Source organism: Pongo pygmaeus, chromosome 8, assembly GCF_028885625.2.
Source record: "Pongo pygmaeus isolate AG05252 chromosome 8, NHGRI_mPonPyg2-v2.0_pri, whole genome shotgun sequence".
NCBI classification, from domain to species: domain Eukaryota; kingdom Metazoa; phylum Chordata; class Mammalia; order Primates; family Hominidae; genus Pongo; species Pongo pygmaeus.
The window spans coordinates 73,991,773-74,006,822 of NC_072381.2; the positions used below are offsets into that span (position 1 = coordinate 73,991,773).

Here is a 15,050-nt window from a genome sequence, read left to right on the forward strand (position 1 = left end):
AAGTCAGAGTCCACTACTGTGATTCCAAAAAGCAACACATGGCATATTTACTTTTTAAATTTATTTCAGGTGACAGGACACTCACAATCTAACAAAATAAACATAGAATTAAATTGCATTCCCAAAGTCCAATTCTACTTCCTAGCCAAGGCAGGGGAAGACATAGATACTAGGCTTGGTCTGTATTAGTTTCTCCACATAGTCTATCCCTTTCTGCTAACCCCCATCCACAACCCCAACAAATGAGAGCCATTTTTAAGGGTAAGACTAAATCTATTTTTCACAAAATGCTTGAGATAGATACAGCCAACACAGAAAGTATAGAAGGAGCTTTTAATGATAAACTTCTATCTTTGTTGGAAGGAAAAGGAATAAATGGGGGTTGATGGATCAACACAAAGAAGAAAAACAGAAAAGGGTTTAATTTACCTTGAGAATAACCATGATTCTATTTGTCCAGGCCGAGTGAAAATTTGTGTCAAGCAATTTCATTCATTTCACAGTGCCTAGCACATTGCTGACTGTGTGGTAAATATTAAATAAATACTTGTTGGTTGATGAAACAAGTACATGAAAACGCTGTATATACACAGGAAGCAGAAACTCAATGTGGTCAGGCGAATTTGAAAGCAGGGCAAGGTTTGGTTCTCCGTGTCAACATTTTCAAGTTACACACTGGGGCAACAAATGAAATAAAATTCTGCCACATTCATAGTTCAACATGTTGTTCCTCTTTGAGTGCTAAAACTTTATATGTCAAAAAGGAAAGCTAGGATTAGGTAAAACTATTTTAAATTAAATGTACACAAAATAATTAAAGACAAGTCATTTTATTGCTTAGTATTTCTTCATGAATTTAAAAGGTGGCTTGCAAAGGTTGCTTACATTTGTAATAGCAATACACCACTTGAAATCTTAAACACATAAGTACCTATTTGCTAGACTAAAGCTAGCCTTGAACTTTTAGTGATGCCATATGCTTTTAAATTAACCCTTCTAAACATTGTACAAATCTCATCACACAGACTGTGAGCTTATAACTGAATTAGGTTACTACTAAATACTCATCAGGCAAACTATAGAAAATAAAGAAAACATGCATATTCTTACGGCTTCATGAAAGCCAAAATTAAAGATGATATTATGAGAATTTGAGATTAAACAACTATAATTTGGCTGTAAGATCTCCCTGACTTACATATTAAATTTAATTAAAACGTCTAAGGACCTTTTTCTTTGGAAAAGAATCATACATTTTAAAATAGTCTTTAATGGACAGTCTATTAAAATCACAATGGATCATAGCTGTCAACTTCAAATAGTGCCTTTCTTCTAAAGGGCTTAAGTTTACACACTGGTGCAACACCACAAATGCAGATGCTACAAAGGGAGCTATAAAGAAAAACAAATTTTATTCACAACACTCTGCATACAAACTTTTCTTTCTGTAGACTTGTGTGGAGTTGAAAATAAAGGATGCTAATATGCACATTATGCAGCACATCAAAAAAAAGAGAGAGAAAACACTTTAGTTGAGTGGAAATTCATCCATCTACTGAAAATCTGGGAGAATTCACATATACTGTACTCCAAATATACCCAAGTGCAGAAAAATACTATATGAAATGGAAAAATAATGAAATATTATTTAATCAACAGCTGATTACCTTTAAAACTTTGGGCTTCTTTTCCCTCTGGGGCCTCTTGTTTTCCTTTATAACCTAAAAAAAATCAAATTGCAAAATAAGCCTCTGTTTAAGAAATAAAATTAGCTCCCACATCCCCAAAATTTTTGGCTATTTCTCTGTAAAACTATTTATACCATTTAAAATCATCAACATGTTTGCTAGGCAGAACCTAAAGAGCTTATGTAAAATGTATACTTCAAAAGTCACTAAAAAAAATCTTGCATAAAGATGAAGTAGGGAAATACCCTTTTTTCCCCTTAAAGTCTGTCTTAATTAGCCTCTGCATTCTTCACAGCGAAGCCCACGAGGTAGCCATCTTGCTTGCTTCTGCAGAGGAAGCCTCTACAGTGGAACAGTTCTGCAAACTGCTTTTTGGTATTATTATCATGGTGTTTAAAGGCAGCCCTGGCCTGCCAGCACTGTAGACGTGCTGGGCATGCCTTTTGCAAAAACAGCCCCACAAAGAGTGCAGCCAATGGCAATGCAGAGCTTAGCAACTCCAAAGTGATCTTCTCAGCCTAGCCCTTCCTAGACAAAGGATCTCCTGTGCGGCTCGGCTCTCACCACAGGACACAGGCAGCCACAAGCTGCGACATGGAGTTCGCTGCAGAGGATCTGGTCGCGCCGAAATCACAGGAGGCTTCAGCAAAAACAATGCACACAAATCCCCCAGGTCACCACCACTGGATCGATGGCAGAGCCTTCCTGATTAGTAACCTCTTGGCGGCTCCGAGGGCAGGTCTGCATGGGGGAGGGGTGAGCTGCTCTGCCTCCAATGTACAGGAGACATAACTGAGCCTAGGGGGGCATTTGGGCTTGCTGAAACTCTGGAAGGTATTGTGCATTTTTACTTTATAAGGCAAGGCTAAATATTGGCGATATTTAAGGCAGGGAGGTTATGTGAGGACAGTGTAGGCTCAGCTGTTGGGCTGCGTGTCTCATTCCTTGGGAACCACACCTCTTTGCAGCAGGCGCTTTGCCCAGAAACACAGCAATTTGATTTCTGTCAATAAATGTCCAATGACAATGGCGAATTAAAAAATAACAGTAAAGCCACTGAAAAGGAAAAGGACAGGATGAGGACAAAAAGAGGGGGAGGAGTTTTCAAAATACACTTGCCACTCTGAGTGGCTAGAGAGAAAGGATTTTCTCTCTTGCTCTGGGCATTTCTGATGACCTTCATTTCCAAATAAAATTTCTCTCCTACGAGAAGGAAAATTCGGACTCATATCTTTGGGACAAAAGGACACCTTTGGCTCTTCTGTCTCCCAAGACCAACTGTCACTGAGCATCTATATCCGCAAACCCGCCAAGCAAGTCCCCACGTGGGGCCGGTCTGCGCACCAGACTCGCGGTCAGACAGAACCACCCACTTCCTAGGGATCGGGACCTGAGCCAGGGGTAGAACAAGCCACCATCTCCCGACACACACCTGGACTGCCCCCACGCCCAGTGGGTGGTAGGCAGTGGGACAGCTGGCACCACAGCTAGCACCTGCCAGACACTGGGAAAGACTGGACCGGGAGCCATGCCCCCCACGACCCCTCAGCCACCTGGCATTGCAACAGCGGCAACAGAGCAGGGCAGCTGTGGTGAGCTGGCTGGTCTCAAGGTCACTGCCAAAATGCAGTGCAGAGGGCGGTCACAGTCCCATCACAGCCACCTTGACAGCTGCACAGATCTGGGGAAGACAGCCCTAGCTCCAGCCTTGCAGGGCCAAAGTTTCAGCAGCACATTTGGGGGATTGGCAGGAGGGCCTCCCCGGCTGCTCAGCCAAAGATGGGTTTTCCACTTGCAGTTGGATTCAGAACAGATTCCCACAACCAGAAATCAGGAACAGAGTGAGGGCCGGAAGGCCTGCATTTCATCACCCTTAATTCCTAGCCTTTCAGTTTGCCACAAAAGCATGCTTTCCGTGTTGGAACGTGAAGTCCGGCATGCGTTGTTTTTCCACTTTTAAATTACCTCTCACTCACCCACCCCTCACCCACATTTTTAATAAATTCGTGTAAGAAAAAAACTACTGGCCGGGCACGGTGGCTCACGCCTGTAATCCTAACACTTTGGGAGGCCGAGGCAGGAGGATCACCTGAGGTCAGGCGTTTGAGACCAGCCTGGCCAACAGGAAACCCTGTCTCCACTAAAATACAAAAATTAGCTGGGCATGATGGTGGGTGCCTGTAATCCCACCTACTCGGGAGGCTGAGACAGGAGAATCGCTTGAACCCGGGAGACAGTAGCTGCAGTGAGCACCACTGCACTCCAGCCTAGATGGCTGAGTGAGACTCCGTCTCCAAAAAAAAACAAAAAAAGAAAAAAAAACCTAATGAATATGGTGTTCTCAACTCTTCCTTCTACACTTGTAACAAAACCAATGGACTCTGAATTATGCACATCCACCAGTGCAACTTTGAACACACTAAGCCCACACTATAAGAAGCTCTCCGTGAGGAATAAAGCAGCATTGAAACAGGCAGAAAAATAATCAAATACAGTAAGATTTGAAAATAGGTAAAAAATCTTTTAGCTGTACGTCCCATTTTTGGTGATTTTTTTAAAAAATTGTGGTGAAATATACGTAACATAAAATTTATCATTTTAACTTTTTTTTTGGAGATCGAGTTTCACTCTTATCGCCTAGGTGCAATGGCGCGATCTCAGCTCACTGCAACCTCCACCTTCCGGGTTCAAATGATTCTCCTGCCTCAGTCTCCTGAGTAGCTGGGATTACAGGCATGCGCCATCACGCCTGGCTAATTTTTTGCATTTTTTGGTAGAGACGGGGTTTCACCATGTTGGTCAGGCTGGTCTCGGACCCTTGACCTCAGGTGATCCGCCCACCTTGGCCTCCCAAAGTGCTGGGATTACAGGTGTGAGCCACCATGCCCGGCCCATTTATCTATATTTAAGTGTATCATTCAGTGACATTAAGTACACTCACAATTGCTGTGCAACTATCACCTCTCCATTTCCAGAACTTTTTCTTCCTTGTAAAGAGAAACTCCATACCCATTAAACAGTAATTCCTCATTTGCCTTCCCCCAGCCCATACTAATTTCCATTCTACTTTCTGTCTATGAAATGGACTACTCTAAGTACCTCCTATAATTGGAATCGTATAGTATTTTTCATATAGTATTTTTCTTTTCGTTTCTCTTTGCTTCACTTATTAACAGCATAATATTTACAAGGTTCATCCATGTTGTAGAATGTATCAGAATTTCATTCATTTTGAAGGCTGAACAATATTCCTTTGTATGTACATAACACATTTTGTTTTTCTATTATTCTGTTGTTAGACATTTGTACTTTTTGGTGATTATGAATATTACTGCTATGAACATAGGTGTACAAGTAGGTATACAAGTAGTATACACCTCAGAGTAGAATTGCTGAATCATATGATAAGGCTATGTTTAACTTTCTGAGGAACTACCAAATTGTTTACCATAGCAGCTGCACCATTTTACATTCCCATCAGCTATGCACAAGGGTAGCCCTACATTTCTTGAAGTGCCTTGCATTTCAGTTAAACATTATGCCTCTTCTGTTGGATGTTTGAATATAACTTTAAAAAATCAACATTTTTCCAGGTTAATTGTTCAATATTTAGTAAAGTGGTCATGATATATTATGATATAATTGTAAAATTTAAGACGATCAGCCGGGTGTGGTAGCTCACGCCTGTAATCCTAGCTGAGGCAGGTGGATCACTTCAGGTCAGGAGTTCGAGACCAGGCTGGCCAACATGGTGAAACCTCATCTCTACTAAAAATACAAAAATTAGCCAGGAGTGGTGGCGTGCACCTATAGTCCCAACTACTTGGGAGACTGAGGCAGGAGGATCACTTGAACCTGGGAGGTGGAGGTTGCAGTGAGCCGAGATCGTGCCACTGCACTCCAGCCTAGGCAACAGAATGAGACTCGGTCTCAAAAAAAAAAAAACCCTATTAGCTGTGTGATCACTAAATAAAATAAAACGAAATCAGGCTCAGAGGGTTAGGTGTACAGAATATCTATATTGCTGAGAGGTCTGTTTTTTAAAGGCCCAAAAACAGGTGTTTTCACTGTATAGGATACTCATGAAGCCATACAACATTGCACTTGACAACCTAAGCAAACATCAAAGGCCTGTGTGTGCACTCTTCTGTAAAATTAGATAATAAATAAAGCCAAGGCTCATCCTAGCTATATATGAAAGTTAATGAATGTGACCAGAACTAACATTAACTCCAGATATCAAATTGATGCTTCACCACGAAGATCTATACTTGTTTGAACACAGCATAGATCAGGTGTTTCAATTCCTATACTAAGTGATTTGGTGGTCTGAGCTCTGGGCAAGTTTTGATGGGAGCGAATAGTCAGAAATTCTGAGCAGAGGCCAGGTGCAGTGGCTCACATCTGCAATCCAAGCACTTTGAGAGGCCAAGGTTGGAGGATCACTTAAGCCCAGGATTTCAAGGCTAGCCTAAGCTACATAGCGGAGATACATCTCTACAAAGAAAATTAAATATTAGCTATGAAATAATTCAGAGGCCTAAAGAAATAAAAATATCTCAGCTTGTACAGCAGGTTAGAAGTTGACTTGAGTATGTACCATAAGATGTTTATTAATATACAGAAAAAATATGAAAATATATAGAACTTGAGTTGATCCCACTTCTAACCATCTATACAGCTCTCTCTACAAATCCTTTTCATTTTCAGTATCTAACAAAAGACATTTGTAAATATCCTAAAATAACCTTAAAAGAAATGTCTTCTGCTGGGTGTGGTGGCATGTGCCTGTAATCTCAGCTACTCAGGAGCCTGAGGCAGGAGAATCGCTTGAACCCAGGAGGCGGAGTTTGTAGTGAGCTGAGATCGTGCCACTGCACTGCAGCCTGGGCAACAGGGAGAGACTGTCCCCCGCCCCCCCCCAAAAAAAGTATATATATATGTATATATATGTTTTGGCTGGGAGCAGTGGCTCACGCCTGTAATCCCAACACTTTGGGAGGCCATGGCAGGCTGATCACAAGGTTAGGAGCTCAAGACCAGCCTGACCAACATGCTGAAACCCTGTTTCTACCAAATATACAAAAATTAGCCGGACATGGTGGCGCTTGCCTGTAATCCCAGGTACCTGGGAGGCTGAGGCAAGAGAATTGCTGGAAACCAGCAGGCGGAGTTTGCAGTTAAGCTGAGATCACGCCACTGCACTCCAGCCTGGGTGACGGAATGAGACTACACCTCAAAAAAAAAAAAAAGAAAAAAAAAAAAAGAAGCTGTGTATGTGTGTGTGTGTGTGCGTGTGTTGTGGCTTCAGGATTAAAATTATGAATAATTCCAAAACTCCACTTCTCTTTCTGGGTATATGCACCTCTGGATTGATAAGAAACTGTAAATACAAACTACCTAGACTAAAACAGCAGCAGCATACTAGGAGGAATCTTCTTCCAAATTAATCTCAGGAGTAATTCACCTTTCCTCAAGACTGAAGACCGAAACACAATTTCCTTCCAATGTGTCCCGCGCTCTCCTCTCCCAAGAAATTCTTTATTTTTCTTCTGATTTTGGGGTCTACAACTTTTGCAGTGATAACTAAAGATATTCCAAGTAACATCTATTATAAACTTCCAATCAATAAGAATAAGTACACATGTACTATGTACCCATAAAAATTAAAAATTTAAAAAAAATTTAAAGAATAAGAAAAAAATGTCTTGTACCTTTCAGAGATTTTTTTTTTTTTTTTTGATAGGGTCTCACTCTCTTCCCCAGACTGGAGTGCAATGCTCCAATCATAGCCCACTGCAACCTCGAACTCCTGGGCTCAAGCAATCCTCCCACGTCAGTGTCCCAAATAGGCATGTGCTACCACAACAAGCTAATTTTTTTTTTCTTTTCTTTTCTTTTTTTTTTTTGAGATGGTGTCTTGCACTGTTGCCCAGGCTGGAGTGCAATGGCGGGATCTCTGCTCACTGCAACCTCCGCCTCCCGGGTTCAAGCCATTCTCCTGCCTCAGGCTCCCGACTACCTGGGATTACAGGCACGTGCCACCACGCCTGGCTAATTTTTGTATTTTTAATAGAGATAGGGTTTCACTATGTTGGCCAGGCTGGTCTTAAACTCTGACCTCAAGTGGTCAGCCCACCTCAGCCTCCCAAAGTGCAGGGAGTACAGAGATGAGTCACCGCACCCGTTCTCTCTCATAGATTTAAAAAAGCTAGTTTGGTTTTATTTCCTGTGACACATAGGAACCTGAAAGGCTAACATTGGAGAATCTCCTTGGAAGACTGGGTGGAGTAATAGTCCGGATGTAAGCGGTTGGTCCCCTAGCAGAGCCTTTCCTGCTGGATCTCTCCCTGACCCCTTTCCCTGAGGCTACTCTTGCTCTTCCCCCACTCTCCCAAGGGGCCAGATCTACTGGATTCCTTCCAGCAGTTCTGCTGGTAATAGCTGTTCCTTGATGGCTCTTCTAAAGCAAGAATTGAGGAAAAAGTAGGTAAATAATCTTCAACAGTTACCAACTGAGACAAACTGTTGTTAAGAATGGGGCTGAAATTATAGCCTCTCTCAAATTTCTCAACTCTTCTTTGTACCAACTAGAAACTGAAAGGCCTACTTCCTGTGTCAGTGTCTAGATTCAAAATTTGGACAGAAAAATCCAATAACAGGGCTGGGCATGGTGCCTCATGCCTGTAATCCCAGCACTTTGGGAGGCCAAGGCAGGAGGATCACTTGAGGTCAGGAGTTTGAGACCAGCCTGGCCAACATGGTGGAACCCTGTCTCTACTAAAAATACAAAAATTAGCGAGGCATGGTGGCGCATGCCTGTAGTCCCAGCTAGTCAGGAGGCTGAGGCAGGAGAATCGCTTGAACCCAGTAGGCACAGGTTCCAGTGAGCCAGGATCTTGCAACTGCATTCCAGCCTGGGCAAAAGAGAGAGACTCTGTCTCAAAAAAAAAAAAAAAGCTCAGGCGCCGTGGCTCACGCCTGTAATCCCAGCACTTTGGGAGGCCAAGGAAAGCAGGTAGATCGCCTGAGGTCAGGAGTTCGAGACCAGCCAGGCCAGCATAGTGAAACCGTGTCTCTACTAAAAATACAAAAAATTAGCTAGGCGTGGTGGCGGCTGCCTGTAATCCCAGGTACTTGGGAGGCTGAGGCAGGATAATCGCTTGAACCTGAGAGGGAGAGATTGCAGTGAGCCAAGATCACACCATTGCTCTCCAGCCTGTGCAACAAGAGTGAGAAACTCTGTCTGAAAATAATAATAATAATACAAAAATTAGCCGGGTATGGTGGCGCATGCCTGTAGTCCCAGCTACTCAGGAGCCTGAGGCAAGAGAATCCCTTGAACCCCGGAGGCAGAAGTTGGAGTGAGCCGAAATGCCACCACTGCACTCCAGCCTGGGCAACAGTGAGACTCCATCACAAAAAGTGAAAAAATTAAAAATTTTTTTAAAAAAAACAACTTTATTTTTTCCCTTCCATTTCAGAGAACTTAAAATTATTGAAGAAACTTAAAAGACCCCAGGTCCAAAAATGTTTGTTTTTCACAATAACTTTCCCCATTTAATAACCAAAACCCCTTAAAACAATGTAATATATGTTGATCACCTCTCTTTTTTTTTTTTTTTTTGAGACAGAGTTTCACTCTCTCGCCAGGCTGTAGTGCAGTGGCACAATCTCAGCTCACTGCGACCTTCAACTTCCGGGTTCAAGCTAGTCTCCTGCCTCAGCCTCCCAAGTAGCTAGGACTACAAGTGCGTGCCACCACACCCAGCTAATTTTTTTTGTATATTTAGTAGAGATTTCACTATGTTGGCCAGGATGATCTCGATCTCTTGACCTCGTGATCCACCTGCCTCGGCCTCCGAAAGTGCTGGGATTACAGGCATGAACCACTGTGCCCCGGCCTTGAGCACCTCTCTTATGCAGACATAGTGCTGAGTGTATAACTGGAGTAATGTCACTGTTGCCACCCACCTGGAAACTACCATCTTGTAAGCGACACAAACAAATAAACACATATTCATGATGTAATGTAGAATGAGATGAGCCTAGGAGGTATATAGTACCCAGAGGAGGCTTCCCAGGGGAAGCAATATTTCCCACTGAAACCCAAGGGTTGGCAGGTAGCAGTTGGTAAGATATAGAGGAAGAGAAGAAAGGAGTGTGCCCCACATGGAGGTAACAGCACCCACAAAGACACTGGAGCACTAAGTTGCTGAGGTGACATTCCAGTGTGGCTGTTAAGGGGCCATGGGGAGATATGCATATCAATAAATATGCCACCAGTTGGGTAGCAAGGTTACTGAGCATGCACAAAGAGATGCCAGCCTTTACTTCTCTACCATTCCTGTTAGAATTATTTTTGTTGTTCTTTCAATTGTCCATAATTGTTTCTTTGAAAAGCCAAGAATAATGCTCCTGTTAAGATAATTATCAAAAATATAAGTTACCTTTACAAGGAGAGAACTAAAGAGAGGTGAGATTGGTTTGTCCCAGACCTGAAACTTTTGTTTTGTTTTGTTTTTTTCTTTTTTTTTTTCTTTTTGAGACAAAGTCTCTTGTCACCCAGGCTGGCGTGCAGTGGCACGATCTCGGCTCACTGCAACCCCCGCCTCCTGGGTTCAAGCAATTCTCATGCCTCAGCCTCCCGTGTAGCTGGGATTACAGGCGCCCGCCACCATGCCCAGCTAATTTTTGTATTTTTAGTAGAGACGAGGTTTCACCATGTTGGTCAGGCTGGTTTCAAACTCCTGACCTCAGGTGATCCACCCGCCTCGGCCTCCCAAAGTTTTGGGATTACAGGTATGAGCCACCACACCCAGCCAACTCTTTTGTTTTTAAGCTAGAAAACACCCTTGTATAACTAAGTCTCCTAATCAGAGAAAAGCAATTATTTTGAGAATGCATATTATGTAGGCTGGTTTTTTTTTTTTGTTTTTTTTTGAGAGGGAGTCTTGCTCTGTCACCCAGGCTGGAGTGCAGTGGTGTAATCTCGGCTCACTGCAAGCTCCGCCTCCCGGGTTCATACCATTCTCCTGCCAGCCAGTAGCTGGGACTACAGGTGCCCACCACCACACCCAGCTAATTTTTTGTATTTTTTAGTGGAGACAGTGTTTCACCGTGTTAGCCAGGATGTTCTCGATCTCCTGATCTCGTGATCCACCCACCTCGGCCATCCGAAGTGCTGGGATTACAGGCGTGAGCCACTGTGCCCGGCCTTTATGTAGGCTGTTTTTGTTGAGATGAGACCAGTTATTCAGAAAGGGCTTATTTCTTTAGTTTCTAAACTCATTTACTCGAGTCTCACACAATCTATGGAGAAGCAAGATTTGACTGCCTACAAGTGAGTTACTCTCTCAGCTGGATGACCCTGTACTGCACAGATGCTTCTGATGTTGTAAGTAGGGGATGCTCTTACTTTGTTCATTTCAGAAATAGAATACAGAACAACAGCTATGTTTGAGGGCACTGCTTAATGGCTGTGGTTCTTATTGAATAGCACTTTTCCATGGAACATAACTCAGGCAGACAAAAGAGAGGAACCAAAAAATAAAAAGACTTATCATTGAACTCATAATATTTACAACAGAATTTCTACAATTAACTTTCCAAAGTCCGTTTGATTTTCCTGATATCCAAATACTTAGTCAATGACACATTAGCTCTTTTTGTTTAAAATGCATAAATGGGATGCGGTGGCTCATGCCTGTAATCCCAGCACTTTGGGAGGCCGAGGCAGGCAGATCACCTGAGGTTGGGAGTTCGAGACCAGCCTGACCAACATGAAGAAACCCCATCTCTACTAAAAATACAAAATTAGCTGAGGGTGGTGGTGCATGCCTGTAATCCCAGCTACTTGGGAGGCTGAGGCAGAAGAATAGCTTGAACCTGGGAGGCGGAGGTTGCAATGAGCTAAGATCGTGCCATTGCACTCCCGCCTGGGCAAGAAGAGTGAAACTCCATCTCAAAAAAGAGAAAAGAAAAGAAAAAAAAAAAGAAAATAGCTTTATATATTTTTTAAATATTTATTTATTTATTTAGAGACAGGGCCTTGCTCTGTCACCCAGGGTGGTGTACACTAGTGCAGTCATGGCTCAAGGCAGACATGCGGTGAACTCCTGGGCTCAAGTGATCCTTCCACCTCAGCCGCCAATTCTTTTTATGTTTTGTAGAGACAGGGTCTCAATATGTTGCCCAGGCTGTTCTCAAACTCCTGGCCTCAAGTGATCATCCCACCTTGGCCTCTCAAAGTGCTGGGATCTTATACAAAATGAGGATATCCTTGGGGAGATCCAAATCCCAATGATGGAACCATGAGCAAGTCAACCTCCAGTAGACTCAATGAGGGGAAATGCTAACATTAGAGTTATATGCAATATTGGATATGAAAAGCATGTAGCAGCTGGGTGTGGTGGCTCATGCCTGTAATCCCAACAATTTGGGAAGCCAAGGCAGGAGGATTGCTTGAGTCCAGGAGTTTGAGAGCAGCCTGGGCAACATAATGAGACCCATCTCTGAAACAAAAACAAAAACAAACAAACAAACAAAAACACTAGCCGGGCATGGTGGTACATGCCTCTGGTCCCAGCTACTCAGGAGGCTGAGATGGGAGAATCACTTGAGTCTGGGAGGTCGAGGCTGCAGTGAGCCATGATCACACCACTGCACTCCAGACTGGGCAACAGAGCAGGACCCTGTCACACAAAAAAAAAAAAGAAAAAAGAAAAGCATGTGTTATGGCACTTGACTCTCAGTCTGTACAACTGCAGCAATGGAGAACCATGGCTGTCACTAATTAAGAAAACAGTGTACACGTAAACCATGTAATGAGCAGTTAAAATTCATTTAATATAAAAATTGGAAGGCCAGGCATGGTGGCTCACACCTGTCATCTCAGCACTTTGGAAAGCCAAGGCAGGCAGAAGGCTTGAGGCCAGGAGTACGAGACCAGCCTGGCCAACACAGTGAAGCCCCATTTCTGCTAAAAATACAAAAAATTAGTGAGCATGGTGGTGCATGCCTGTAGTCCCAGCTACTTGGGAGGTAGAGGCATGAGAATTGCTCGAACCCAAGAGGCAGAGGTTGTAGTGAGCTGAGATGTCACTACTGTATTCCAGCCTGGGTGACAGAGTGAGACTCTTGTCACAAAAAAAAAAAAAAAAATTGGAGATATTAACAGAACACAGTATTTTGGGAAACTGGAACCTCTCCCAGAGTACTAAGGCTGGGCTAGGTGGCTCACTCCTGTAAGCCCAGCACTTTGGGAGGCCGAGGCAGGTGGATCACTTGAGCCCAGGAGTTCAAGACCAGCCTGGGCAACATGGTGAAACCCCATCTCTTTTTATAAATTTCTTTTTAAAGTATATATATACACACATATAGATATATACATGTAAGTATTAAACAAGTTTGCTACTAGTGTTGGGATAGGCTAGCTCCATGCTAATTGCATCGTAATACAACCTTACACTTATCAAGTAAAAGAGAATAAGAAACTTTCACTTCTAGTGATAATGAAATTGATAATCTGGGAGAAACCTCCTGCTGAAGACAATTAGAAAAGCTGGACAAAATACAAAGTCATCTGCTTGAAGGAATAGGAGAGTGAATGTGAATCATTACCATGATAGTGAAGAATTACCAGACCATGATTCAGAGGGAAATAAGGTCCAGGGAGTGTAAAAAGTTTTTTTTTTTTTTTTTGAGAAAGGGTCTTCTGCCCAGGTTGCTGTGCAGTGGTGCAATCATAGCTCACTGCAGCCTCCATCTCCCCAGCTCAAGCAATCCTCTCGCCTCAGCGTCCCTACTAGCTGGGACTACAGGCACTCACCACCATGCCCAGTTAATTCCTGCATTTTTTGTAGAGATGAGGGTCTCAGTTTGTTACCCAGGCTTGTCTCAAACACCAGGGCTCAAGAGATCTTCCTGTCTCAGCCTCCCAAAGTGCTGGGATTACAGGTGTGAGCCACCACACCCAGTCAACATTTTTTTTTTTTTTTTTTGAGACAGGGTCTCACTAAAAATATTTTAAATAAAATTAAAAATGGAAAGAGTTAAACACAGTTAAAGGAACACCTGAATATTAAAATATAGCAGCAGTAGAATTGATAAACTCAAAGATTTAAGTATTTAAATCATGTTAACATTTTTGTTTTTTGTGTGAAATGAAGCTAGAAGATGCTCACATCTCTCCAAATTTAACAAGTCTAAAAGATGACAGCAATAACCTCAACATGACTTATTCCTCAACCAGTCCACCTCTCAGTCTCACTACTCTCCATCTTTTGGGCCTTTCACATTTTCCTCATGGCCTTAGCTCAGAGATATGGTGACTAAAATGAACACATACCATTCAACTCAGGGATTCTAATCCCAGATCAACTATGTTCTTAAGCAAGTTACCTGGCCTCTCTAAGCCTCAGTGTCTTACTTTATAAATTAAAGCAGAATGTATATTTCATAGGATTGTTGTAAGATTGTATGAGACAATGAGCATGTGAGTTCTTAATGCTATACTGCTCACTTAATAAATACTGAATAAGGCTGGGCATGGTGGTGCACACCTGTAATCTCTGCACTTTGTGAGTCTGAAGCGGGCGGATTCCTTGAGTCCAGGGTAACATGATAAAACCCCATCTCTATTTCTACATATAAAAAATAAAGAAAAGTCAGGCAAGGTGGCTGACGCCTGTAATCTCAGCACTTGGGAGGCCCAGGCGGGTGGATCACTTGAGGTCAGGAGTTCAAGACCAGCCTGACCAACATGGCGAAACCCCACCTCTACTAAAAATACAAAAATTAGCCAGGCGTAATGGTGCGCACCTGTAATCCCAGCTACTTGGGAGGCTGAGGCACAAGAATCTCTTGTACCCAGGAGGCAGAGGTTGCGCCACTGCACTCCAGCCTGGGTGATAGAGTGAGAGTGTCTGAAAAAACAAAACAAAACAAAAACAAGATGTGTTTCTATTTCCCATTCTGCATAATGAGAATCCGAATACTTACACCTCATGGGTTAGGGTAACTGTCAGCATTGAATACAGTAATGGAAAGTCTTTCATCACCGTGTCTGGTCCTCAAAAAAATGTTAGTCTCCTTCCACCTTCCTTTCCTTTGCCAGCTTCCTGTGTGTGTTTCAAGCAAAGTTTCAATTTTGTTAAAATTGCATGTACCTAACTAGTAATGAAGTAATGTGAATTAGTAATGTACCTAATTAATAATAAAAGTTATTGGTGCTTTAAAAAGGAAGAAAAAAAGTAGAACACTATTTTGATTTTCGTGTTTTATTAGACTGTTTGTTTTACCAACTCATAATGCAGTATCAGGGTCTCTAGAAAATGGGAAATAAGGAAAGCAACTTAACAA

The 15,050-nt window shown here is 42.7% G+C and overlaps 1 protein-coding gene across 9 annotated transcripts in view; it reads right to left on the reverse strand.

Annotated features, from left to right (window-relative positions):
- TET1 (tet methylcytosine dioxygenase 1) overlaps positions 1–15,050 on the reverse strand; it is a 168,820-nt gene that overhangs the window by 98,308 nt on the left and 55,462 nt on the right. For 4 of the 9 annotated variants that reach the window (XM_063670530.1, XM_063670531.1, XM_063670532.1 and 1 more), the window contains exon 3: positions 1,668–1,721. In XM_063670530.1, the coding sequence (XP_063526600.1) occupies positions 1,668–1,721 (54 nt within the window). Of the gene's footprint in view, positions 1–1,667; positions 1,722–1,822; positions 2,231–2,252; positions 2,385–15,050 lie in introns of those variants that run through there. The other 5 variants (XM_063670537.1, XM_063670535.1, XM_063670533.1 and 2 more) reach the window with 5 other exon arrangements.